The sequence below is a fragment of the Nothobranchius furzeri genome, chromosome 11 (genome assembly GCF_043380555.1).
Source record: "Nothobranchius furzeri strain GRZ-AD chromosome 11, NfurGRZ-RIMD1, whole genome shotgun sequence".
Classification (NCBI taxonomy): Eukaryota; Metazoa; Chordata; class Actinopteri; order Cyprinodontiformes; family Nothobranchiidae; genus Nothobranchius; species Nothobranchius furzeri.
The window spans coordinates 28,150,896-28,176,665 of record NC_091751.1 but is presented as its reverse complement, the minus strand read 5'-3'; the positions used below and the strand labels follow the sequence as shown (position 1 = coordinate 28,176,665).

At 43.4% G+C, this 25,770-nt stretch overlaps 1 protein-coding gene across 2 annotated transcripts in view; it reads right to left on the bottom strand.

Annotated features, from left to right (window-relative positions):
- The window catches only part of itgb8 (integrin, beta 8), a 35,417-nt gene extending 12,887 nt beyond the window's left edge, over positions 1–22,530 (bottom strand). The window contains exons 1-13 of one of the 2 annotated variants that reach the window (XM_015955875.3): positions 22,298–22,530; positions 21,341–21,426; positions 18,833–19,004; positions 18,645–18,751; positions 18,421–18,560; positions 16,785–16,950; positions 14,124–14,282; positions 13,943–14,038; positions 13,344–13,436; positions 7,432–7,572; positions 4,319–4,721; positions 4,009–4,228; positions 3,766–3,857 (exon numbers count right to left, since the gene is read on the bottom strand). In XM_015955875.3, the coding sequence (XP_015811361.3) occupies positions 3,766–3,857; positions 4,009–4,228; positions 4,319–4,721; positions 7,432–7,572; positions 13,344–13,436; positions 13,943–14,038; positions 14,124–14,282; positions 16,785–16,950; positions 18,421–18,560; positions 18,645–18,751; positions 18,833–19,004; positions 21,341–21,426; positions 22,298–22,388 (1,966 nt within the window). In that variant the 5' untranslated portion in view covers positions 22,389–22,530. Of the gene's footprint in view, positions 1–3,765; positions 3,858–4,008; positions 4,229–4,318; positions 4,722–7,431; positions 7,573–13,343; positions 13,437–13,942; positions 14,039–14,123; positions 14,283–16,784; positions 16,951–18,420; positions 18,561–18,644; positions 18,752–18,832; positions 19,005–21,340; positions 21,427–22,297 lie in introns of those variants that run through there. The other variant, XM_070541461.1, reaches the window with a different exon arrangement.
- Between the last annotated feature and the right edge of the window lie 3,240 nt (positions 22,531–25,770).

Below are 25,770 nucleotides of genomic sequence, written 5' to 3'. Positions count from 1 at the left end.
GTTAGAGAATAATACTCTCTTTAATGTTTTATAAAAGTAAAAACAAAAATCTTTGTCGACTAAAACCTAAAGCATATATATACACATACATATATATAATATATACGTATATATATATATATATATATATATATATATATATATATATATATATATATATATGTATATATATATATATATATATATATATATATATGTATATATATATATATATATATATATATATATATATATATATATATATATATATATATATATATATATATATACATATATATATAAATGGTAAATGGCCTGTATTTGATATAGCACCTTCTAGAGTCCTGGAACCCCCCAAGGCGCTTTACAACACAATCAGTCATTCACCCATTCACACACACATTCACACACTGGTGGGGGTGAGCTACAATGTAGCCACAGCTGCCCTGGGGCGCACTGACGGAGGCGAGGCTGCCGAGCACTGGCGCCACCGGTCCCTCCGACCATCACCAGCAGGCAACGTGGGTTAAGTGTCTTGCCCAAGGACACAATGACAGCGACAGACTGAGCGGGGCTCGAACCTGCAACCTTCCGATTACGGGGCGAGCGCTTAACTCCTGTGCCACCGTCGCCCCAACGTATACACACATATATATATATATATATATATATATATATATATATATATATATATATATATATATATACACAGAGGTGGAAAGAGTACTAAAATGTCCTACTTAAGTACGAGTACCAATACTTTGATAATTTTTTACTAAATTACAAGTAAAAGTACTTGCCTACATTTTTACTCAAGTAAAAGTACAAAGTATCGTAAACAAAATGTACCCAAAGTAAAAGTTACTTAGTTACATTTTTGTCAGCGTAAGGATGGCTACATCTACGTAGTGCTAAATCACAACGCCAGTTCACAATTCACTTGTGTGTGCGCGCGCACACACACACTCAAACACGCACAGCTTGAAGGAGGGATTTCTATCCAATCAGTGAGAACAGGACGTGCACATTGATTGGACGAGGTTTTTCTAGGATGGTAAGTTTCAATTGTGATTAAAATTATTCTTTATTTTTAGAAATGATGCCATCAGCATGTGAGGTATCTCAATGTTCTCATGACAAAACTCTAACATGAGACTGTGCTCTAACCTGTCACATAACAAGCTAAATAAAAGTCAAACATTTCAGATGGACCGTATGACAGCTGCTAACGTTGGCCCTGCCCTACTTTACCTCTACATCACAGTTCCTTTATCCATGTCCATCCTAGAGCTCCTGTCTGACCTTCATGCTTATTTAGAGCAGCTGATTTTTAAAGTTAGCAGAGTTCATCCTTGGTAGTGGGTTCACTCACTCATTTAACCCTTCACCACTGAAATCAGTTTGTTTATTCCAATCCTCCTAAATAATCCTCCAATCATCCAACTGGAATCCTTAAGGGTCCCGTAACGTCCATCCTGTCAGAACAGACCTTGGGAGCCCAGGTGTTACTAGAACTAACGGTGTCTCCTCACCAGCGTGAGCCTCCAAACTGTGAAGGTTGGACTCCAAACATGAACTTTAAATTCATGCATTTATCTCCTCTTGTAACACTTCTAACATGTTTTAAAAGGCTTGTATCATGATAAGTTACACCTCCCAGACCAAAGATAAGATAAAACATTATCACAGACACTATTAAGACGTCATTATTTATGAAATATGAGTTATTTTCCTGAGCCATTACTTCAGCCAAGATATAAGATGCATGGATTTGGTGAAACCACGCTTTCTCATGCAGTTCTATATGTGTAGCACACACACACACACACACACACACACACACACAGCAGCATGTTAGAATCATGTGAATGACTAATTTAACTACACTGAACTGCTTTAGTAATAATTCAATCTCTTATTCTGGAGTAAAATAAAGAAACAAGCTAAATCATCACATATCTGTGGCATCAAGGAGCATCTTCTGAGTTCAAACACAGGGATGGAGCACAATGTTTACACCTGAACAGTATCAGGATGTTTTAACTCACAGAGGCCTGCAGGTCTTCTGTTTTATGAGCAAAGCGCCGATAATCCGCTTGTTATGAGCGCTAAACGTTATTTTGCCGCTGCCGTGCGGAGCGGTAGAGAAACACAATTCAAACACGGAACCGAGTGCGGCTACCAAACCGAGCAGAATTCTGATGACGTCACACCGGTGCGCGAAGGTGCGGGTTCCAATCCACAGGAGAGGGAGGAGAGAGGAGGTAAACAGCGAGTTGAGGAACTGAACTGATGTTTTTGAGCAAAAGTGTACACCCCCACACCCCTCCCCGGTTTAGACACGGCGCTCATGCAGGTGTCTTATTTCCGTTCCGACGCTGCTACACGTAATATTTTTAATTTATTAAGCCTATAATTTATTTTTACTCAGTAACGGATATCATTTAAAATGTAGCGAATTACAATTCTTTTTTAAAAACGTACTCAAGTAAAAGTAAAAGTACAGCTTTTAAAAACGACTTAAAAAGTATAAATATACAAAAAAGCTACTCAATTATAGTAACGTGAGTAAATGTAATTCGTTACTTTCCACCTCTGTATATACATATATTGTGTGTGTGTGTGTGTGTGTGTGTGTGTGTGTGTGTTTATGTTTATGTATTTAGCAGAAGCTTTTGTCCAAAGCGACTTACAAGTGATAATCGGCATATTGCCCTTAAGGCTAACAACAACAATAACAACAACAACTTGATATCAGTCATGGAGAGGAGGGAACAAAGGAGTGGACAGTAGAGAGGGGGGACTGGTGCAGGGAGGGTGCTAGTTAAGAAGATGCTCTCTGAAGAGGAGGGTCTTCAGGAGTTTCTTGAAAATTGAAAAGGAAGCCGCGGTTCTGGTAGTGCTTGGAAGGTCATTCCACATTTGTGGAACGATGCATGAGAAGAGTCTGGATTGTCCTGAGCGTGGTGTAGGCACTGCTAGCCGACAATCCTGTGATGACCGGAGTGGCCGGGCCGAGACGTAAGCCTTTGCAAGAGGATTCAGGTTGATGGGAGCCGTACCGTCTCGGACTTTGTATGCTAGCGTTAGCAATTTGAATTTGATGCGTGCTGCTAGCGGTAGCCAGTGGAGCTCAATGAACAGAGGGGTGATGTGTGCTCTTTTTGGCTGATTGAAGACCACACACGCCGCTGCGTTCTGGACCATTTGAAGAGGTCTCACAGTACAGCCTGGAAGACCAGTTAGAAGGGCATTGCAGTAAACGAGACGGGAGATGACAGTAGATTGCACAAGGAGCTGGGTGGCATGTTGTGTTAGGTATGGTCTGATCTTTCGTATGTTATACAGCGCAAAGCAGCATGAATGAGCAACAGAGGCAACATGATCTTTAAAGGTCAGGTGTTCATCAATCACAACACCCAGATTTCGAACTGCCTTTGAAGGAGCCAGAGATAGGAAGCCATTTTGGATTGAGATATTGTGTTGTTTGGATGGTTGCTGGGATATATATATATATATATATATATATATATATATATATATATATATATATATATATATATATATATATATATATATATATATATGTATATATACTGTATGCTTTAGCATGTCAAATTGTGTTTTTTGTTTAATCTTATTTGCATAATGTCTTTATACTTGTGAATTGGATTGAGTCCTTAAAAAAGGCTACTTGACTTGACTTGAATATAAATTTCTGTTCGTGTAAGAGAAAATGAGAGGCTAAAAGGATGTTTGTTTTCTGGTAAGTTTCTCCTGACATACCTGATAGATCCTCTATGGGGCCAACCAATTGAGCACAGGTGATGTTGCAGTGCTCCGCTCCTTTTAGTGAGTGGGAGCAGTCCACGTTCTTACTGAAGGAAAGAGATAAAACACACACACACACACACACACACACACACACACACACACACACACACACACACAGGTTACAGGAGTGTTAGTTTTCTCTGTAGATGTGTCTGTGAGGTCTACTTTTGTATTTGGATGTGAATCAAGATTTACCAAATCTCCCGTTTGATATGGCAAATGCGACATCCTTCACAGAACTCTCCAGAATGTTGAGGGTCATCACACACACACTTGCCACACACACACTTGCCCTGCCCACTGCAAATGAAGCCATCTGGTGACTGGCAGGTTGTTGGGGAGGTGGGACATCCACAGCTTTCACCCGTCCACCCTTCCTGGCATACACATTCCCCTGACACACACACTCCGTGGCCTGGGAGGAAAAAGCAAAAACGTGGAGATCAGTCCGAGATGTAGCGTTATCATTAAGAAAGTAAGTCTTCGTCAAAGTGTGTGTCTTTACCACCACACAGAAGCTCCCGATTGTACGGGCAGGAGAAGTCATCCATCTCACAGTATTTCCCGAAGATCAGCCCAAGTCTGCTCTGCTCACAGACACATTTCCCACATTCACACACTCCACGGCTGCTACAGTCTACATTCCACCCATCTGCTCTGCAGCTCCTGTTCGGATCAATGTTTAGGTCTTTTAAATGTCCGTGATCTGGTCTGAGCTCCTGACTGCTGCAGGGTGACTGGACATCTTCATTACAGTGTCCTGTTGGTCTACACTTGCAGCCACATTTGGAGTGGACTCTGACGACGGTGGACTCATTATAACCCACTGGGTGAACCAGCACCACTACATCGTTGTCTTTACCATCAGCAGAGCAGGCGTGTTGGCCAATGGTGATGTTGAAGTAGACCTGATTGGCAGAAGAAAGAGGGTTGTTATGTTTTATTAGTCTTTACCAAACTTCCAAATAAAGATGGCTGCCATTGCTAATCTCAGCCATCTTATCCAGCTTAGTCTGTGTTACTGAGATTGTGCATGTTTGTTTCATGATTTGACCACAAACATCATAACTCCATCCATTCATCATAAAATGGTTTAACTTTTACAGATCAGCAATTCTAAGAATGAAATACAGAAGGATGCTGGGCAGCCTTGTTAATCTCTCAGATGTTTCCTGTACAAATCGTTGGTTCTTATAAAACATTTCAGTTAAACATATCATGTAGGAGTGATGTTTGAGAAGTGAAAAAGAGTTTATAGGATTTACAGAAATTGTACAATAAATGTTTAAATAAAATTAGGCAGGTGCATAAATTTGTCATTTAATGATACCAACATTTTTAGAACAAATTTTTGAAACTCAAAATTGGTGTGGTAAGTCCAGTGACCCTTGACCTCCATACACAAGTGAATCCAGAAATGAGAAATTCAGTTCAATTCAAATTCAAAAATACTTTATTAATCCCAGAGGGAAATTGATTGAAGAGTGTTTAAGGGGGTCACGTTTCCCTCCTCTGTGAACATTCTCTGGAGAGCAGCAACATGGGGTCTCAGAACAACTCTCACATGAGCTGAAAACAAAGACTTGACACCATCATGGTTTCGGGGAAGGATCCAGAAAGCTGTCTCAGAGATTTCAGCTGTCTGTTTCCACAGTTAAGAACATATTGAGTAAATGGAAGACCACAGGCACAGTTCAAGTTAAGGCTCCAAGTGGCAGACCAAGAAACATCTCAGACAAACAGAAGTGAAGAATGGTGAGAACGGTCAGAGTCACCCACAGACCAGCACCAAAGACCTACAACATCATCTTGCTGCAGATGGAGTCAATGTGCATCGTTCACCTATTCGGTGCACCTTACACAAGGAGATGCTGCATGTGAGAGTGATGCAGAGGAAGCCTTTTCTCCACCCACAGCACCAACAGAGCTGCTTGACGTTTGCTAAAGCACATCTGGACGAGCCAGCTTCATTCTGGAATAAGGTGCTGTGGACTGAAGAAACCAAACTGAGTTATTTGGGCAGAACAAGGGGGCGTTACGCATGGAGGAGTAAGAACAGCATTCCAAGAAAAACACCTGCTACCTACAATAAAACATGGTGGTGGTTCCATCATGCTGTGGGCTGTGTGGCCAGTGCAGGGACTGGGAATCTTGTTAAAGTTGAGGGACGCATGGATTCCACTCAGTATCAGCAGATGCTGGAGACCAATGTCCAGGAATCAGTGACAAAGCTGAAGCTGCACCGGGGCTGGATCTTTCTACAAGACAACGACCCTAAGCACTGCTCAGCATCTGCTAAGGCGTTCATGGAGAGGAACAAGTAGAACGTTCTGGAATGTTCTTCTCAGCACCAGACCTGAATGTTATTGAACATCTGTGGTGTGAGTTAGAGAGAGCTGTCCATGCTCAGAAGCATCAGACCTGAATGAACTAGAGATGTTTAGTAAAGAAGAATGGTCCAAAATACCTTCAAGCAGAATCCAGACTCTCATTGGACGCTACAGGAAGAGTTTAGAGGCTGTTATTTCTGCTAAAGGAGGATCCGCTAAATATTGAATTCATTCATTTTTTGTGGTGCCCAAATTTATGCACCTGCTTAATTTAGTTTAAACAATTATTGCACACTTTCTGTAAATCCTATTGACTTTGTTTCACTTCTCAAACATCACTGTGTCTCCTATACGATATATTTAACTGAAATGTTTTATTGTACCAACCAACGATTTATACAGGAAAATCATGACGATTAACAAGGCTGCCCAAACTTCAGCATCCCTTTGTAGCTCTCAGTGGAGATTGAACCTCATCGATTCTGTTGACCAAATCCTGAAATGCGTGTGTGGTTGAAGGTAATAACCTTACAGAATATTTAGCAGTGTGTCAACAACCTTTCACTGAGGGGAAATTTCTAATAAGTCTAACTAGAGTCTGACTCAGTCTGAATAAGCACACTGCTGCTGTTGAACTCTCTGTGTAACAATGATTAAAATCTCTACTCAAGCCATTTCTTGATGCTTATCACCCTTCTGGTAAGTTTCAGGACTTTCCATTGTTCAGTTAAATCCCCTCATGGATGAAAAGGTTCAGTATTAGTCTGCACACAAAGCAGTAACTATGAGGAGAGTGTGGCGATGAACAAATCTCATGATGGATGGAAATCTCACAGCTTTAGAGAACAGAGAAACCACTAATTTACAAACTCAACTGAAACATTTTGACCAGACTTTTGAATGACTGCAGCTGAAAAGCCCCGTAGCAACACTAAACAAAGGCCGATAACAGACCAGGTAATGATCAGGGCATGTCCAACAACCCGTTTCTAAATATGTGTCCTAGCTGTTTACACAGGGCCTTGTGTTGGGAAAGGAAAAGGATTTTAGGAAAGAAAGGTCACAGAATCACATGGAAATGTTTTCCTGTTAAATACGGGCTATAATCCGCTCAGCTGGGATTATTTACCAAATCTTTTCTGTCAGATAAATCTCTCAGTGATGTGTTTGTGTGGGTGTGTTTGTGCAGTTTGAGTAATCTGATACAACTAAAGCACACCATCACATATAAATTATTACACATTTGTAAACAACTCCTCAGCGTTCTGAGCAGAAGGTTTGTGTTTACCGTCTGGCCTGGCTGCACTCCTGAGCAGCTTTGGTCCTTTCTGGTGGATCCTTGAGGGCAAATAGGAGAGACGGACACCCAGAACCTGCTGACTGCCAAGTCCTCCACTGACACCGACACTGCAACCTCTGACAGCAACCTCTGAGGAGAACAAGGGCGAAATCAGATCAACTAGAAGGAGGAACTTAGAGTTTGTTCCCAGATGCTACTGACTGAACCACAATAAGTCTTTCTTTCATTTGCTTTCACTTTCTTTCTTCTTGACCTACAAGAGGATTTATGGGGAACGAGGAGGCGGGGATAAAAATAGCATCTTTGTGTTCATCCCCAGATCAGGACTCATGGTTTTCCGTAAGGATCTGATGGGCGTTATAATAGTAGCTTCTGTTTAGCCTCCGCAGCTTGTGTGTGTGTGTGTGTGTGTGTGTGTGTGTGTGTGTGTGTGTGTGTGTGTGTGTGTGTGTGTGTGTGTGTGTGTGTGTGTGTGTGTGTGTGTGTGTGTGTGTAGCTGTACGCCCAGATCTGTGGATTCGGCAGATTCTTGGGGGAAACAATAGAGCACTGTGCCGCAGGCCAGATTACAGCTTAGTCCAGGCCGGACTAACTCGTAGTTTCACACAAACAGACACTTGTAGAAAAACCCCATCCTGCTGTAACCTCTACTTCTAAGATCTCTGTTTACCATTTGTTTGTCAGCTAGTCCAGCTATGACCACAAACTTCCTTCAGGCTGAATTACTACATTCAGAACCTTCAATTGCAAAGCATAAACGTTGTGTTACAAAGTAAAGCATCATCTATGGTAACAAACATTCTATTCAACATAAATGATGCTTCATGTTAAAAACTGACATGCTTTTTAAGGCAGGGATGAATGGAGGATATGTAGTGTCGCAATTCACACTTTAACAGCAATAATTTGTCTGCTGTATTTTTAATAGATTTGTAGGGGTCTCTTATTGCAGCGAATGCCATGTAAGTCATTCTCTGGGGAAAAAACACTCTGGAGCGTCAGTTTGAGGGCATAGAAGCCAGCTGAAGGAGAAAATAGCCTCAGACGACAGGATTTGGAGTCCTATGTCCTGATATTTGGACATCTCACCTCTGATTGGATAACAGCAACGGAACTCTACCACTGACTAACATTTATGTTTTATCTCCACAAATAACACAAGCCTGGAGGAGTTCTGCCAGGTGACGTTCTCTGCTGTTTCCTGAATGCTAAACCAACAATAACGTTCCTGGGCGTAAGTCAAGATCAGTGTTGGGAGTAAGGCGGTACAAAAGTAATTAATTACTATAATGCATTGCTTTTTGCTGTAATGTGGTAATGTAAGGCATTACAGGGAAAGAAAATGGTAATATTTACTCGGTACAATTGTCAGTAACACGGTAATTACAATGCATTTTTAAACCCAGAATCAAGATGTGGGTTTCCTAAAAATTCTAATTGCAGGAAGCCTGTAAAAAGATCCAGTATCCACATATATGACGTAATTTATGGACTCAGCTTTGCGGGCATTCTATGAGCAGAGAGGATGCAGCGGTAATGGCTCAAATACTCCAGCTACGTCCTGCGCGCGGCCGCTGTTATATTCACAAAATCACTCCACCAAAACAAAGTAATTCGTTTGCGATCGTTTATATCAGCTCATATTCTCTGGTACTTCATGTACTTTTCAGCTGAGTTCATAATCTGTGCCCTGGTGATATCAACTCATTGCTGCTGGAGCGCAGCGCATATGAAGTTTTTTGATTTATTTATTTTTGTTTACGTTCGGTAGATCCCTTTGGCTGATTAGTTAGAAAGTAGAAAATCTAGGAAACAGTTTCTTCTGGAAGACGGAGAAAACATGCAGCATGCAGGAAGGTTAGAGAGAGAAAGGGCAGGAAATTATTCAAATAAAATCAAGAAAACAAAACAAAGTGCTTGAAAAGAAAAAAGTAGGTAGATTTATCCCCAATACACATTTTTACCAGTGAAAAGCAATAATATATAAGCATTTAATATTTATACATGTGATAGAATCAGATCACCCCAGAAGTCAGTCCCACATCCAGGGCCGTATCAAGGCATTTGGGGACCAAGGCAAATATAGGCTTAGAGCCCCCACCACCTCACTCCCTGCTCAGTTAATTTAAGATGGCGGCGTGCTGAGAGTACAGATTGTTGTTGCTTTTATTTAATAAACAATCATTTTAAAGCACTGTTATTATATCTGACTGATTTTAACAGCAATCCTAGCTCAGACACCACATCACCTTCCACATATATGTCATGAGCTCACTGAGCGTCACATTACCAGATTCATACTGAAGTTGTTTTGGTGAAAGTAACTTAAAGTAATGCAAAAGTAGTGTAATGCCTTACATTTTAAAATCAGTAATATTGTAATGTAATGAATTACTTTAAAATGAGGGTAACAAGTAATAAATAATGCATCACAGTTTTGAAGTAACTTGCCCAACACTGGTCAAGATTCATGAGTCCATGAATGCTAAAGTTACTGGCCAGAGGCAAATTTCCTCTGAATGAGAAGTGTAAAAATAATTAAAACACCAACTGAAAGAAGCAGCTGGATTTTGAGAAAATCGAATGTTTTTAAAGAGCACAGGAAAAAATAAAGATATTTTCCTGTCTAAACACTATGTAGCTGCTTACGCAATACTAGGTCAGCCTTCAGGAAGCTAATGTAAACAATCCGCTGCTCTGGTTTTTCTGAGTTAGCATAATAGCTTCATCAGTCAAATGCAGTTTCTGAAACCCCTGCTAGTCAGTCTGATTCTTTCCCCCTGGAATACAACGAGGAGAATGGATATCAGAGAGCTAGCTCAACAGCCTGTTTGACCAGATAAACCACTCTAGGTTGTCACTGCAGATCTGAAAGCAGCTAGTGTTGTCATCCAGCTCGCTAAGGTCCTCCTCACAGTTTCCACGACTTTAATGTAGCTACACTAGTTAGAAATGCATGTAGGGCTAGGACATACGGCTCAGACTTCCTACTGCGGCTGTATACACATTTATCCATAACCATTGAGACCACAACATTGAACAAATTGCAGCTAATCGCAAAGTAGCACCAGTAGCTAAGCCCTAGTAAGATGTCTTTGAGTGACCAGTGTGAAACACAATTTTTCCCTGAGGACATTCAGAAAGACTAACGTGTTTACATGTAGTTTAAAAAACAGATGTCAGTCTATTTAGGGGTAAGGTCGGTTTTCTGATTTGCATGCAAACGCAGTGATTGTGATGTAGATCTGCCAGTTTTTTTTTTTAAATGAGCATTTTCGCGTCTATTTTCTATCACAAGCTAACAAGTGAAGCTGGGGAAGGATGTCTTGGATCTGCGGACCATTAACATTGGTTCCCCTCAGGGATGTGTTCTCTCCCCTCTACTCTTCTCCCTGCACACTAGGGGTATTCAATTCTGGGCTTGGACGGCCCAAATCCAGCACAATTTAGTTTTAACTCACCCGACACCTGACTTCAATCAGAAGGTGATTAACAGGCTTCTGCCGAGCCTGATGAGATGCTGCACAGATGATTCAACCACTAAACCAAGCGTGATGGAGCAGAGGAACCTCTAAAATTTGCTGGATACCGGCCCTCCAGGCCTGGCATTGAATTCCCCTGCTGTACACTAACAGCTTCACCTCCAACCACAAGTCTGTCAAGCTTATCAAGTTTGAAGACGACACCACTGTCATCGGACTCATCTCGGACGGGGATGAGTCTGCCTACAGATTGGAGGTCTAACTGGCCAACACATTCTCACACCCAAGGCGTCAAAATATGATGCGTGTGACCAAGCGTCAATATATGACGATTCGGGACGCCCCAGCGCGTCAGGAGACGATGTTCAGGGACGCGCTGGATCAGCTGGCTCCACTGGCGTCACCGTTTGATGTGCGTGGTCACATGAACATTACTCGACTAGTTAACCTTCCCCTCACCCCAATCCTAACCTTGAGGTCCATAAACTGTGACCTTAAGGTTAGGATTGGGGTGAGGGGAAGGTTAAGTAGTTCACAAGTAGTTATAATGTCCGTCTCACCACCGGCGTCGGATACTGACGCTCTGGGACACTGCTTCAGCTGTTTGTCCCTGATCGTCATCTCCTGACGTGCTGGGGCGTCCCGAATTGTCATATATTGAGGCTTGGTCACGCGTCACATTTTGACGCCTTGGGTGTGAGAATGTGTTGAACTGGCTGGTGTCCTGGTGCAGCCACAACAAATGGTAAAATAGTAAATGGCCTGTATTTGATATAGCACCTTCTACAGTAAAGTCCTGGAACCCCCAAGGCGCTTCACAACACAATCAGTCATTCACCCATACACACACACACATTCATACGCTGGTGGGGATGAGCTACAGCTGCCCTGGGGCGCTGTGTCAGAGGCGAGGCTGCCGTACACAGGCATCACCGTTCCCTCAGACCACCACCAGCAGGCAAGAGGGGTTAAGTGTCTTGCCCAAGGACACAATGACAGTAACAAACTGAGAAGGGCTGGAACCTTCAACCTTCTGATTATGGGGTGAGCACTTAACTCCTGTGCCACCATCGCCCCAAACAACCTGGTGCTAAACATCTAAAAGACGATGGAGATTTTTGTGGAGCTTAGGAAGCACACAGCCCCACTTTCCCCCATAACCCTGTCTGACACTCCCATCACGATGGTGGACTCATGTCGCTCCCTGGGCACCACCAACACCCAGGGCCACACGTGTGAGCCAACCATCACCTCTGTCATAAAAAGGCCCATCAGAGGATGTACTTCCCAAGGCAGCTGATGAAATTCAACCTATCTGCACAGTCGAGGAGGCAGTTCTACACCGCAGTCAACGAGTCCAACCTCACCTCTTCAATCACTGTGTGGTATGCTGGAGCTACCGCCAGGGACAAGAAGAGACTGCAGCATGTTGTACGTTCTGCTGAGAAGGTCATTGGCTAGAAATTCCCCTCCATACAGGACCTGTACACCTCCAGGACATTGAAGCGTGCAGGTCGGATAACAGCTGACCCGTGTCAGCCTGGTCACAGTCTTTTTGACATAATTTTATCTGGCAGGAAGTTCTGATCCATTCAGACTGGAACCTGTTCCCATAGAAACAGTTTCTTCCCCTCTAGAACATCATTGACCGACTGCCCACTCCAGTGCTTTGTTCTAGTCACCTGACCATGTGTTGTGTTTGCACCTGCACTGTTCTGCTCTGATCTACAGTACCTACACTGTCTTTTATATATTAGCCGTTCCTCTAATTATTGCCCTCTTATATTATATTTTATTATGCTTATTTCTTATTTTTGCTTATCTCATATTTTTGCAAGTACTGCAGCAATTTCCTAATGTTGTGATTTCTCACACATGTGGCAGTCAGACCCTCCTGGTTCTGATAATGCAGGAAATAAGTGTAGGATGCAATATTCATGCTCAGCCTGCACGTTTAACTCAGAGTGGCTAATCATATCGCCTCTTTGAAGGTTTAACTGCTCGGTGTCTGGTTCTGTTGGTTTTTTCCTTTCAGCTGCACACCTTCCCTCCGCTTAGCACCCAGGCTACTTGTTCAACAGCAACCTTGGGTCCTGCAAATACCTACACCTTACCAATGCTTCCACATTTAAGAGCTACATTCATATCGCCACATACAGGCAATGCAGCTTCATTCTATAACACATTAAATACACAGAGGAAATAAAACAGTTGTTGTTAAAACATTAATTACACAAATAAAATTTTATCTAAAAAGGAAAGGACAAGGTCAAAAGTAGCAGTTATCGTGCAGAAAGTACAGCATGAGGAGCAACTTAGCTGAAACATTTTGATGAATAATACATATGACTCTGGTCCGAGTCTTTGTTGAGAGAATGAAAACAAAGACAAAGCACTCTTAAAGGTTGGGGACTTTACCTTGTATGCATCCACCACCAGATCTATAAGGTTTGGAGCCTGGAAGATACCCAACTTTCCCAAGTAGGACCCAGGAAGCAGCTGGACAAGTTCCTAGAGATAGAGATGTCAGTATAATAATAATAATAATAATAATAATAATAATAATAATAATAATAATAATAACAATAAAAAAATGGCCTGAATTTGATATAGCGCCTTCTAGAGTCCTGGAAGCCCCCAAGGTGCTTTACAACACAATCAGTCATTTCCCCCTTTCACACACACATTCACACACTGGTGGGGATGAGCTACGATGTAGCCGCAGCTGCCCTGGGGCGCACTGACAGAGGCGAGGCTGTCGAGCACAGGTGCCACCGGTCCCTCTGACCACCACCAGCAGGCAACGTGGGTTAAGTGTCTTGCCCAAGGACACAACGTCAGCGACAGACTGAGCGGGGCTCGAACCTGCAACCTTCCGATTACGGGGCGAGCACTTAACTCCTGTGCCACCGTCGCCCCATAATAATAATAATAATAATAATAATTATAATAATAATAACAAAATCTCTGTATATGACATCTGATGCAGATCAGACCAGTGTTGTTACTCAGATTACCTCATACCACTGATACTGCTGCTTCTCCACTGCAAAGACTGAGTGAATGTTGTTTTCTAGTAGCTTGTCAGACAGCTGGCCCAAACTGGGATGGTCCTGTTAAGGTGACAAAACCTTTAAGTAAGATACAATTTTTCTCCTTGTGATCTTCATGGAGAATCACCAGTTTGAGCTAGCTGACCATCCTGGTGCTTCCAGTGTAGACGTTGTTCTCCAGGTGACACTGGCCATCGTGTGGGACAACGATCCCCCCTAGTCTGCTGTCCAGGGCGAGGTGAGATGGCTGGTCGGTCATCAGGAGCAACAGACGCTTCGCCTCTGGCCGCCATCCCACCGCATTCTGACCAGGATACAGATAAAAGGCCGTGATGTCATTGATGCGTTTGGCATTTACAAATTTTAACTTGCAAATCATTTAGACAGAATTTTTTATTTAAAAAGTGAAATGTACTTACCCTTTCAAAATATAAACTTTAATTTAATGTCTGCTCTCATTCACTCATTTTTACAACACATTTGCCGTGCTCTCAAGTATAAATGAGTGCCTATAGAGTCCATCTCTGTAGGTAAAAGCTCTGGCGCTCCTGTTTCAGGAAGTAGAAGTTAACCAGAGCAGAGGTGAGCAGAAAACAGCAGGATTATGACTCTTACTCATTAATATTCGTAATATTTGGAAATCTGGACAACAGCATCATGACTCTACCACTGACTCTGCTCTGGATAGCTTCTACTGCTCAAGACGTGTTCTGCTGTTTCCTGGATGCTAAACCAACAACAGCATCTCCAGGCACGAGCAAAGGTGGTTGAGATCCCGAAGGTTAATTTTCAATGTAATGCAGATCTGAGCGTTTTTTTCTAATCCGAGCGTTTCTTCATCTATTTTCCACCAGCAGCTCATGCAGGATATAGGGGTAGAAGACTATGTTCGCAGTTAGCCTGTGGTGAAACTCAAGTGACCGATCTTATCTAAAAAATAACAAGTAAAAACTGTTTCTCAATGAAGCTGATCTTTAAAACCACACTTTGGGTATAGATTAGCATGGTGATATGAATGATGGTGTGGGAAGATATTAACAGAAGTTACAGAAAGCTTAAACTCTAGTCTTTAGGACACAATGTGCATTGTGTTAGTGGATTTTTATTTGTTTGGAAGCTGGGTTGCATTAATACCAAACACCACCACAAATGTGTTTCTCCAATCCCCCCATTGTTAATCCCATAAATCTCTGCTTATCGACGTTCAAGACCACTGATGTGGGAACGCTGCATGTTTCGTATTTTCAGGATTTACAAGTGTGGTGAAAGAAAGACGCACACTCAGACATTTTATTCATCTGAACTGCATTAGTTTCCAGGATGATCGGGTCTTTCAGTAACCCAAATGATAAGAAAAGCTGCAGAAATTCCACTATCAGCCATGAGACTCCTGGATGTCTGTGAATCATCTTAGACAGTGTGAGAAAATGGAACTGTGTGTGTGTGTGTGTGTGTGTGTGTGTGTGTGTGTGTGTGTGTGTGTGTGTGTGTGTGTGTGTGTGTGTGTGTGTGTGTGTGTGTGTGTGTGTGTGTGTGTGTGTGCATACTACATACTGAGGACCATTTTGACCATTTTCCCTACAAAGTGAGGACATTTTTTGGTCCTACCTTTTTTTTTAGAAACAGAAGCTTACTATACCAGTTAGAGGTATAGTGTGAATTAAGTTTTAGTTAAGGTCAAGGTTAGGAATAGATCAGCGTTGGTTATGGTTAGGGTTGGGGTATGGGTTAGGCATGGTAAAATCACAAAAATGAATGGAAGTCCATAGAGGGTCCTCACTATGATAGAAAGACAGGCGTGTGTGTGTGTGTGTGTGTGTGTGTGTGTGTGTGTGTGTGTGTGTGTGTGTGTGTGTGTGTGTGTGTGTGTGTGTGTTTGTGTGTGCGTGCGTGCGTGTGTGTGTGTGTGCGTGTTTCTTGTTTGCACACAATAGTGAGCCCACTTCCGGACCACGGGTCCCCGGAAGAATAAAAATGAATGCAAGTCAAAGGGGCTAAAAACTCTATTTTCCAATTCCGCTTGTTTTGTGCCATGAATTTCACATATGATGTCCGTGAATTTGAAAGACACATTTTGATACCAAGAACGCGCTTATTTTCGAGCAGGGGGTAACAATATTTTAGGTTTTATGTGAAAATAAGTCCAGAACTACAAATGTGCTTCACGGAAGTGACATCATCGAACCAGACACGGAGGAAACTGAGGGAAAATGGCTGTAGGTTCAGCAAACTTCCCACAGCAGGAAAGAACCACCATAAATATGGCCATGTGGTAAGTAGCAGCTACGCTAGGGGAGAGGAGATTATGTGGTGACGTCACATATGCGATGTGCCGATTTCTAGTGTGTAGTCACGCTAATTACGAACTTTTACAAGCTAATAAATCTCAGTACATTTCATTTAAATTGCAGTACAACATATGTGTGATCCAGGGCGAAAGGCAAAGCGGGTTAGAAAATAGCGTTTTTAGCCCCGTTGACTTTTTTTCGTTCTTCTGGGGACCCATGATGCTGGTGGTCATAATGTTTTACATTTAACACACCAGTGTTCAACTGGTTCTTATAAATGTCAACTCAAGAAGGTCTGTGTGAGTCATTTGAAAGCAAAGCATTGTTTAAAATGTAGTTTTCTTTTACACAGGTGTAGTTTTGTACGTTGTGAGTTGTGTGCAGAGTTCTTTCCTTCGGAAGACGTGTGTAAACAGTTGGGAAAAACTGCAATAAAGAGGATTGCAGTGTGAGCGTGCTCTGCTGAGTCAGAGTGCTTCTACTGCCTCAGAGCCAGCACCACGCAGACAGATGCTTACCTGACAGACGGCAGCTTGCAGCATGGCGTCTAGGCCTCCCTCAGGTGTGTCCATGTTCCCAGAGATGCGTTGGCGTTTGATCACACGCGTAAACTCGCTCATGTTGCCTGTCATGCTGAGGACGTGATGGAAACCGTGGGCCGGACGGCAGCGGATCTCGTAATCGCTGGCCAGAGCAACAAATCAGACTCAGGGTCAGGTTCAAGTCTCGCAACAACGACACTTCACGGTGAAAGCTGTTCCAACAATTCACGATTCACACACTTAGGTCATCTCCATAAAATCTGACTCGGTCTTCATTTACAATAGAAAAACGTCCACAAAGTACTTTCCATCCAATCCAGAGCTGATTATATCTAAATCCGGATGTGAGTCTTACACACTTGTTTGGGTTGTGAACAATACTAGGAATCCCACCTGGGAGAAAAAGAAGAGAAACTCCTTTTGACTCCTTTCCTCTCCTCTGTTTTTACCAGCTGAGAGTTTTGCTGCTTTATGTATTTTGTTAAAGAAAGTCTTTCAGTCTAACCGTCTGCCTCTGCAGAAATGATGGCAGCAGGATAAGAGTCTCGTATGGGGGGATTAGTGAAGGATGAGCAGATAAAAAACAGTTTTGGGCTGAGCAAAAACCTGAGATATGGAACAAAAGGGACATTACACTAAAGTCCACGGACATATTTTATTTTATATTGTGGGGTTCTGCTTTAGTGAATAAGTTTATTTAATTTAATTAAATCATCCGTGCCTTTGTGTCATCACGCTTAGACTACTGTAACGCTCTTTTTACTGGTCTCAGCAAAACCTCCCTCTCACGCCTTCAAGCCATCCAAAATGCAGCAGCCAGACTCCTAACCAAATCCAGCAGACGAGCTCACATCACCCCAGTTTTACAGTCCCTCCACTGGCTCCCGGTAGAATATAGAATACAGTTTAAAGTTTTAGTCCTGACCTATAGAGCTCTTAACAACCAGGCTCCAAGCTACCTATCTGAGCTTTTATCCCCACACACCACCTCTCGGAACCTTAGATCCACATCTGAAAACCTCCTGGCTGTTCGTCGAACCAGACTAAAAACCAAAGGGGACAGGGCCTTTCAGACTATTGCCCCCAGACTTTGGAACAGTCTACCTTCAAATCTCCGTCTCTTGAAATCTGTAGAGGTCTTCAAAAACATCTTAAAAGCCTAACCCTTTTCGTCCAGGCTTTCCCCCGCTAAATATTCTAAAAGATGGCTTTGTTCTTGTTCACACCTTGACTTTGTTTTTACTCCTGATTTTGGTTACTATTGTCGTCACTGCTATTGTTTTTATGATGTTTTTATTGGTTTGAGGTATTTGCCCTGATTTCACTCATGTTGTACAGCGCTTTGTGATTTATATCAGTGAAAGACGCTTTATAAATAAACTTTACTTACTTACTTACTAGTGTGAGAATTGTTATAAAGGGTTTTCATTAGTTCATCTTGAGAAAAACATTCGTTGTGGCTTTTTTATGTCCAAAAATTCTAGTGAAGACGTTAAAAAAAGAACATTATCTAAGGAATGCAACAGATCTGCTCTATTTATAGCAACAAGACCAACAGAATATGTTGCAAACTGAGGGACTGTGGCACTTTCTCAGAGCAGAAAATCCTCACCTGCAGGGGTTGTTGATCTTAGAAGGATGGACGCTGATGTAAGGGGAGACGGGTTTGTCAACAAACGAGCCGAAACCCAGCCAGAGGTCTGAGGTATGCTCCGTCATACGAAGAGACAGCGCCACGCCGACCGTCTTCAGCTGCACCGTAGACAGACATCAAAGAGAATCAGAAGAGGGCGAGACAGGAAAAGGAGTGTCTAGCACCAGAATCGAAACACCGACATGATTGAGGTTTTCCTGCATAGAGGCTGATACGTCCACCAGGTAGTACAGATCCAAAGGATAGCGCTGCAGCTGCTTCACCGCTACCATGAAACTGGCTTGAGACCCTGAACACACGGATGACATTCGGGTATAACCTTGTTTTTATTAGGTGTAAATGAAAGATGTGGAGTAGTACGGTGGTCTACCAGGTCTCAGGGTGATACTGATGCCTCGTGGTGACACCTGCGTGCCACTGAGTGTAGCGTTGATCTCCACCTTGACCTCAGACTGCTCTATGAACTCTGACCCGCAGCCTCTCCTGCGTAGGTTTTCTGGCAGGTCACAGCGACGGCTGGGCTCAGAACCGTACAGGAAGTCCTGAGGGACAAACACAGGTCAGCCTCTTTATTTAACAATATTCTAGACTGTAAATCGTTGAGCAAATTCTTTTTATTCCTCAACAATCTCAAGAAACACAAATGAAGTCAGACACAACCTGTAAATCTGTTCCTAATGTCGGCCCATTGCTGCTGTAATCTTTCTATTTATACCACAGTCACTGCTCCTCAAGTGTGCACTTGTCTTTTTTATGCTTAAGTGGACAGATTTTAACTTTGAAGCTGTAGTGGGTGGACATCTGGCTGGTCCATACAACGACAAAATACCCTAAAATGTGGTTTTAGAGGTGTGATGTTTAACTTTTGGTTTAGATTAGGGTTAAAAATAGAACAGCGTTGGTTATGGGTAGGGTTAGGGTATGGGTTAGGCATAGTGGAGTCACTCAAATTAAAGGAAGTCAACGGAGTGTCGACACAAGGATACAAATACAAGTGTGTGTGTGTGTGTGTGTGTGTGTGTGTTTCTTTGTTTCTTGTGTCCAGCAAACATGCCTGTTTGGGTCCCCGTGTGTGATCTCTCTGGGCATAAATCTGGCCTACGAAGGGTTGCCAACAGTGGGACCCACAGCCATCGTGAAATGTAGGGCATATGCGGGTACAATTATTTGGGGCCATGTAGGGGCCCAACAGAGCACGGCCCACACATGTGGGCTTCCCGCTATGGCCCCACTGTGGCCCTTTGCTGTGGGGCCCTCGTGTGCGCCTCATTTCTCGGTGGAACCCTGGCATGGCTGGGCTTTCCATCATTTACGTAGCAGTTTTCATCCGACCCAAAGCGTTTTCTCTTACCTGAGCTGCCGCTGCCCCACCATTACAAACACCAAATATTACAATAGCTCTAAAACCTTATTTAGAGAACTTGTGTCATGTAAGTTACATTTCTGTTTTCTTAAAGATCTGTTGATTCCCCTGAATTCCCCACATGGGCTAACACTCACGGGGCCACTGTGGGTAGTTTTAGGGCAGATCCCAATGTGGGGTGCCCACAGAAATAATCACAGGTATCTACTGGGCTGATCCAGGGCACCCCACAAGGGATGGATTTGGGCTGATGCACCTGTGGGTTGCACTTAACTAAATCTAACCCTACCCTAACCCTTGACTACATCTAAAGGGGGCTCACGTAGGAAAACAAATATGGGCCCCATTCATGCAAACATACACAAGATCCTTGTGGGTGAACTCTAGGGTAAGTGTGGGTTTGTCCTGCCCACAGAAGCTCATGGTGGGCCCAAACGGGCATGTTCGCTGGGTCTGTGTGTGTGTGTATGACTATATGTGTGTGTGTTTTATTGGTTACCCAGCTTTCCAGCTCAGTTTCAGGACTGATATTCAGAAACACTTTTTGTCACCACCCAGGAAGCACAACAAACTTAAACCTCATTAGTCATTTTCTACAGAACTCGGGCACAAAAACCACACAGGCGTCATGCACTCCACAACCATGACTGACGCTGAGCTGAGCCTGAAAACCAGACTCTGTATACTCTTTGATATCCTCACAAAAACAACTGGCCTAACATTTAACACCAAAAAGTTTAAGACTGGCTACTTCCCGGGACTTTCCTTCACAAGACCTGGGAGTTCAGCGTCTCACGTGGGCACATGTTTACATGAATACAGTTACAGATGTGTTTTCAGAGCTCGTTCAGGCGTGGACGTGTGTGTGTAGAGGTTACAAGGGTGATGTTTGAAGGCCCTCACACACACACATACACATACACACACACACACACACACGTAGACCCAACCCAAAGATGATGTCAGAGAAGTTTAGGGTTCAACAGGGTGGGAAAGCACCTGAAGTCTAAAAAACACTTTCAATCAGTGTGATGTCACTCTCTCTCTGTGTGTGTGTGTGTGTGTGTGTGTGTGTGTGTGTGTGTGTGTGTGGTGTGTGTGTGTGTGTGTGTGTGTGTGTGTGTGTGTGTGTGTGTGTGTGGTGTGGCACTGATAGACCGAAGCTTCTCAAGGCCAAATCAGGGTGGGCTCTTCACAGGACAGCAAGACATGCAAGACAGATAAAGACAAACACACGGGCTGATGCAGAAAGACGGAGAGACTAAACACAAAGACAGAAAGTGTCTTCATCTGAGAAAACACACACCGACGTTTTCACACACACAGATCACATAATGCACACCACTCAGCCCAAACATACACATTCGATCCTTGTTTGCGAATGCCATGAAAGCATTGGTGCGTGTCATCTGAGGAATGCACTTGAGTCTGCCACGTTCCTACTGTTTGCTTTATTTCCCTTTTGCCTGGCTCACACACACACACACACACACACACACACACACACACACACACCTTCTGGAAGCACCAGGCGCACTGAGGTCCACGGCAGAGGCAGTCTGTGCATGAGGCAACACCGGGCGACTGACACACACCAGCTCCTAACAACAATCACAGAAAAAAGGATAAAAAAGAGTGTCTGATTAGCATATGAACGAGTGTGTGTGTCAACATGCATTAGCCATGCGGTGCAGCTTCTGATGACGTTTAAATCTGGTTTACCCCTCGATGATGGAAGCACCGCTCAGAATCTCATAGGTCACATCCAGCACATACTGGTGAGTGTGGGAACAGGTGCTTGAAATGTTGGAATGGATGCGTGGAGTACCTCAAACTTTTATTTAAACTGAAACTTTTAAAAACACACACACCAAGGATGTGAGAAAGGGTCTAATGTGCACCTTGGGCTTCCTGTAGTTGGATTAATGATTTACTGAAGTAATTTATCTGCTAAATCCAATTTTCCAGAGTACTCTCGGTGATTTATGGAGCTGGAATGTAGGCCAGAGAAAGCATGCAGGTCTGAGCCTCATTAACAGACCCATTATCAGGCAGCTCTGACCCAATTAGCACTCTGACCTCTAGTAACCCATCAGATAGGTGATGGGTGGAGGTTTTAATGCAATACGGCGGTTAGAGGAGAGCTTGGTTTGCTGATGGTCGGAGATGTTCCTGCAGACTTTAGCAGATCAGGTTGATTCAGGTTGATAATTGATCAGAGTTCAATTTGGGGGTTTGAAACGTAGGTTTCACCATCCAGACCTGATCTGGGGCATCTTTCCTACTGATTATAATCTGCTGATTATAATTTGGTGCATCATATGCCAAATTATAAACGCACCTTTTTCATCCATCACATGCAGGTACAAACGCTGGAATTATTGATAACAGCTATAACATTATACATAACAGCCCATATAGTTATTGTGGGTTGTTATGTAATTGGTCCCTAATGAGCCTTGACCCACTCACCGGTACTGGACGCTGCAGCGCAGACTGCGAGCACCGCGCAGCAGAGCAGGACGCACAGACGAGGGTCGCTGCGGGGCGGCCAGCACGTCATCCTGTCCACGATTCAAGGAGAAGGAACCGGATCAAACTCAGATCCGTGCGCCCACGGCCGCACGAACAAAAGCCGGGACTGTCGCGTCGACATTGTCCTTCACTTAAAGAGAAATAAAGCAGAGAGAGACGTCTCTCTAACCCCGGTTACCTCTTCACATCACCGGGTCAGAGGAGTTTAGCAAAGCGCGCTGCCCGGTTGACAAGGTGAAGCCGTAGTTAGACTGTTTCACACCGTCCCTCCATCTGTTTTCAGGTGTGCCACCCCCCACCCTCTCCCAGGTCTCGCGCAGCTGCGTTCAGGCGACACGCTCCTCCGGTACACTGACCCAACACATGACGCTCCAGGTTCAGGAGAATGAGCGCGTTTCAACCATTGAACAGACTCAGGCAGGCGGATGCCATAGCAACGACGCGTTTAAGTCCTGCTGTAGAGTGGAAGAGGGAGGGACAAACAGAAAGAGAGAGAGAGAGAGAGAGAGAGAGAGAGAGAGAGAGAGAGAGAGAGAGAGAGAGAGAGAGAGAGAGAGAGAGAGAGAGAGAGAGAGAGAGAGAGAGAGAGAGAGAGAGAGAGATGCGGGTCATTCCAGAAATGCTTCCTTGGATGAGGCTGCATCTGAGAACCACGAGGGCTTCTGTTGGGGTGGGAACCCAAAGCTGGATGGTGGATGGGTGATGGGGGTGCTCGGAGGTCAGTAGCGGGGTTCACAAGCTGCTGCTGCAGAGGGGGAGGAAGGGGGATCCATTGTGTAACGATTTCAATGAGAGAGTAATCTTTCCTCACCGCTGAGCTGCAGCCAGAGACTCTAAACAACTGCGCATCTGAAGAGAAAGGCTATGGGGCGCCGTTTATAAAGTATCACAATAAGTACATAAAATGTATCATATTTAGATTCAATGATGGACAAAAGTATAACATTTAAAGTTTAAATAGTTACACTGAAAATTTTTAGATTCAATCAAAAGTATAGGAGAAACTCCAAAACAAGTTTAACCCAAATAAAATAAGTTGATTTAAACATTTGCCGTCACACCTAAAAATAAAGAATTACATATAAACACGTGTTAAATCTAAATTATAAAAAACATAGGCCTGCGTTAAGTTTCAGCTTATAAATATTTAAACTTAAACCTGAATATTTAGAATAAAATTAAATACATAACTTTAACTAAAACCAAAATACCTCAAAATAAATCTAAATAATCATTTAAAAAAGAAAATATTCAAGATCACTCTAACATATTAAAGGTTGACCATAGTACATGAACACCACAGCATCATCTAGTGTGTGGAGGTTAGTTGAAAACAGCCGATCGGAGCTGTGGCTGTAGGGTCGCCGGTGCCTGTTGTGGGGGCAATCCCCAAACCAGCTGGTTGACACCAACAAATAGGGATGCCGTCAAGCTTAAGAAAGAACCCTAATGGATGTGTTGGGCCTGTGGGACTCCAAAGGCAGCTGATGGTAGCGGAATGTGGCCCGGGTGGTCAAAGAGGCAAAAACCCAGATGTGGGAGCAGCAAGACTTCCCAAGGGCTTCAAGGAGATTCTGGTCCAACCCCCGGTGCCTCAAGAGGACAAAGCAGTGCCTACCAACACTGTTTATAGCGGGGACGGTGTGCTGCTGAACTCAGCTCGGGACATGGATCGGTGAGCAGAGTACTTCAAAGACCTCCTCAATCCCACCGGCACGTCTTCCAGTGACGAAGCAGACTTTAACATTTGGTTTCAAATCTGCATGTTTTATTTAGATTTTAACATCTATATGTGTCATTTTGTATATTTGGATTAGATCTTAAATAATCAGATGTATCTTTGCATGTTTTTATTTGATTCTAAATATTTACATTTATCATTGTAATGTCCATTTATGTTTGAAGAGTTATGCACTTTCCATTGTAATTTACCAAACTAATGTGATGACAAAGTGGCTAAAATGGTCGTATTTTATAATTATTGTTTAGAAGAGCTTGTGTTGCTTTACTATCAGCGCCTCATAGGGACATAGCTAATCCATTTCTTAGCACGATCCTGGTTGCCTCATTTAAAAGTCTGCCAAATAAAACAGACATGCTCTGCTTAAGCCCGAGCTGTGATGACGTGCCAGCAGCGGGAGAACCTTTATCTACTGAGTTTGACCCCGTCTGGCTCTCTGGATACTGGACCCGAGCCAAATGTGCCTCTCCTTTCATTCATTCATTCATTCATCAAATGAGGATTTGATGTTTTCAAAGCAGGAGAGCCAAACACTCATTCCATCCCCTGCTTTAGCAGTCACTCTTAATTATGATAATGATGAAAACACACACCATGCTCTTTGATAGGTGTGTGTGAAACTCCTTACTCTTGTGCGCTAACAGGGGGAGGGTGTGTGTGTGTGAGGGATGAAATATGGATGTTCTCTTTGCCGAGCAAACTTGATAATGGACTCCAGTGTAAGCACATGTCAGTGCTGGCCAACATCAACATCTTAATGACAACTGTCTGTGAGGTGAAGCTGACACGAATCACTCCGCCCCCACCTTTCCAACCTCATCCCTTGTCTCTTGTGTCATTCTGCTCAGCCTCCGGTGTGTTTGCGTTAGCAGTCGGCTGGGCTTTCCATCACGCTGGTCTGCTCTCATCAATTTTCAACACACACACACACACACACACACACACACACACACACACACACACACACACACACACACACACACACACACACACACACACACACACACAACATTAAACAATCTCCCTCACTCTCCATTCAGCCTCCTTTTCTTATTATGAGCTGATGTGAAATAAAGGTCAAAGGTCAGGTAGGGCCTACTGAGGAGATGCAGCCTAAAGCCGGGCGTACACTGTGCGACTTTTTCACTTTTTTGAGCCGATTTTCCACTCGTGCGATAATCCAAGAGATCGGGGTGAGTTTTGCGCCGAGCGGTCGTGTAGTGTACGGGGGTTACGAGAGGCGATTAACACCACGTGACCAGCTACCGATCAGCAGTCGTGAGGTCGCACGGACTTCTGGAGTGTTTGATATTTTGCTCGTCCCTCGTGAGGGTATCGCACTGTTGAAGAGGCGCAGCGAGCAGCTACGATCCAAAAAGTATCAGAACCGCTCACGGCGCATGCGCAATCCTGCATCAACGCCACTCACCCGATATTTCCCTAATAACACACGCTGTTCGTTTTTATTTCTACACGTTTTTTTACTCACAAAGATTGTCAAGAAAGCGTGTTTGTCGTGTTCATGTCAAATTAAACTGATCATAAAACCCAGATTTACTTTCTTTATTTCGTTTTCCTCATCCAACCCCCATAAATCCCTGTGTGTCCTCCTGCAGCACTCCCGAAGGACAACAGGCAAGACAAGACAAAAAAGTCTGACGTGTTGAGT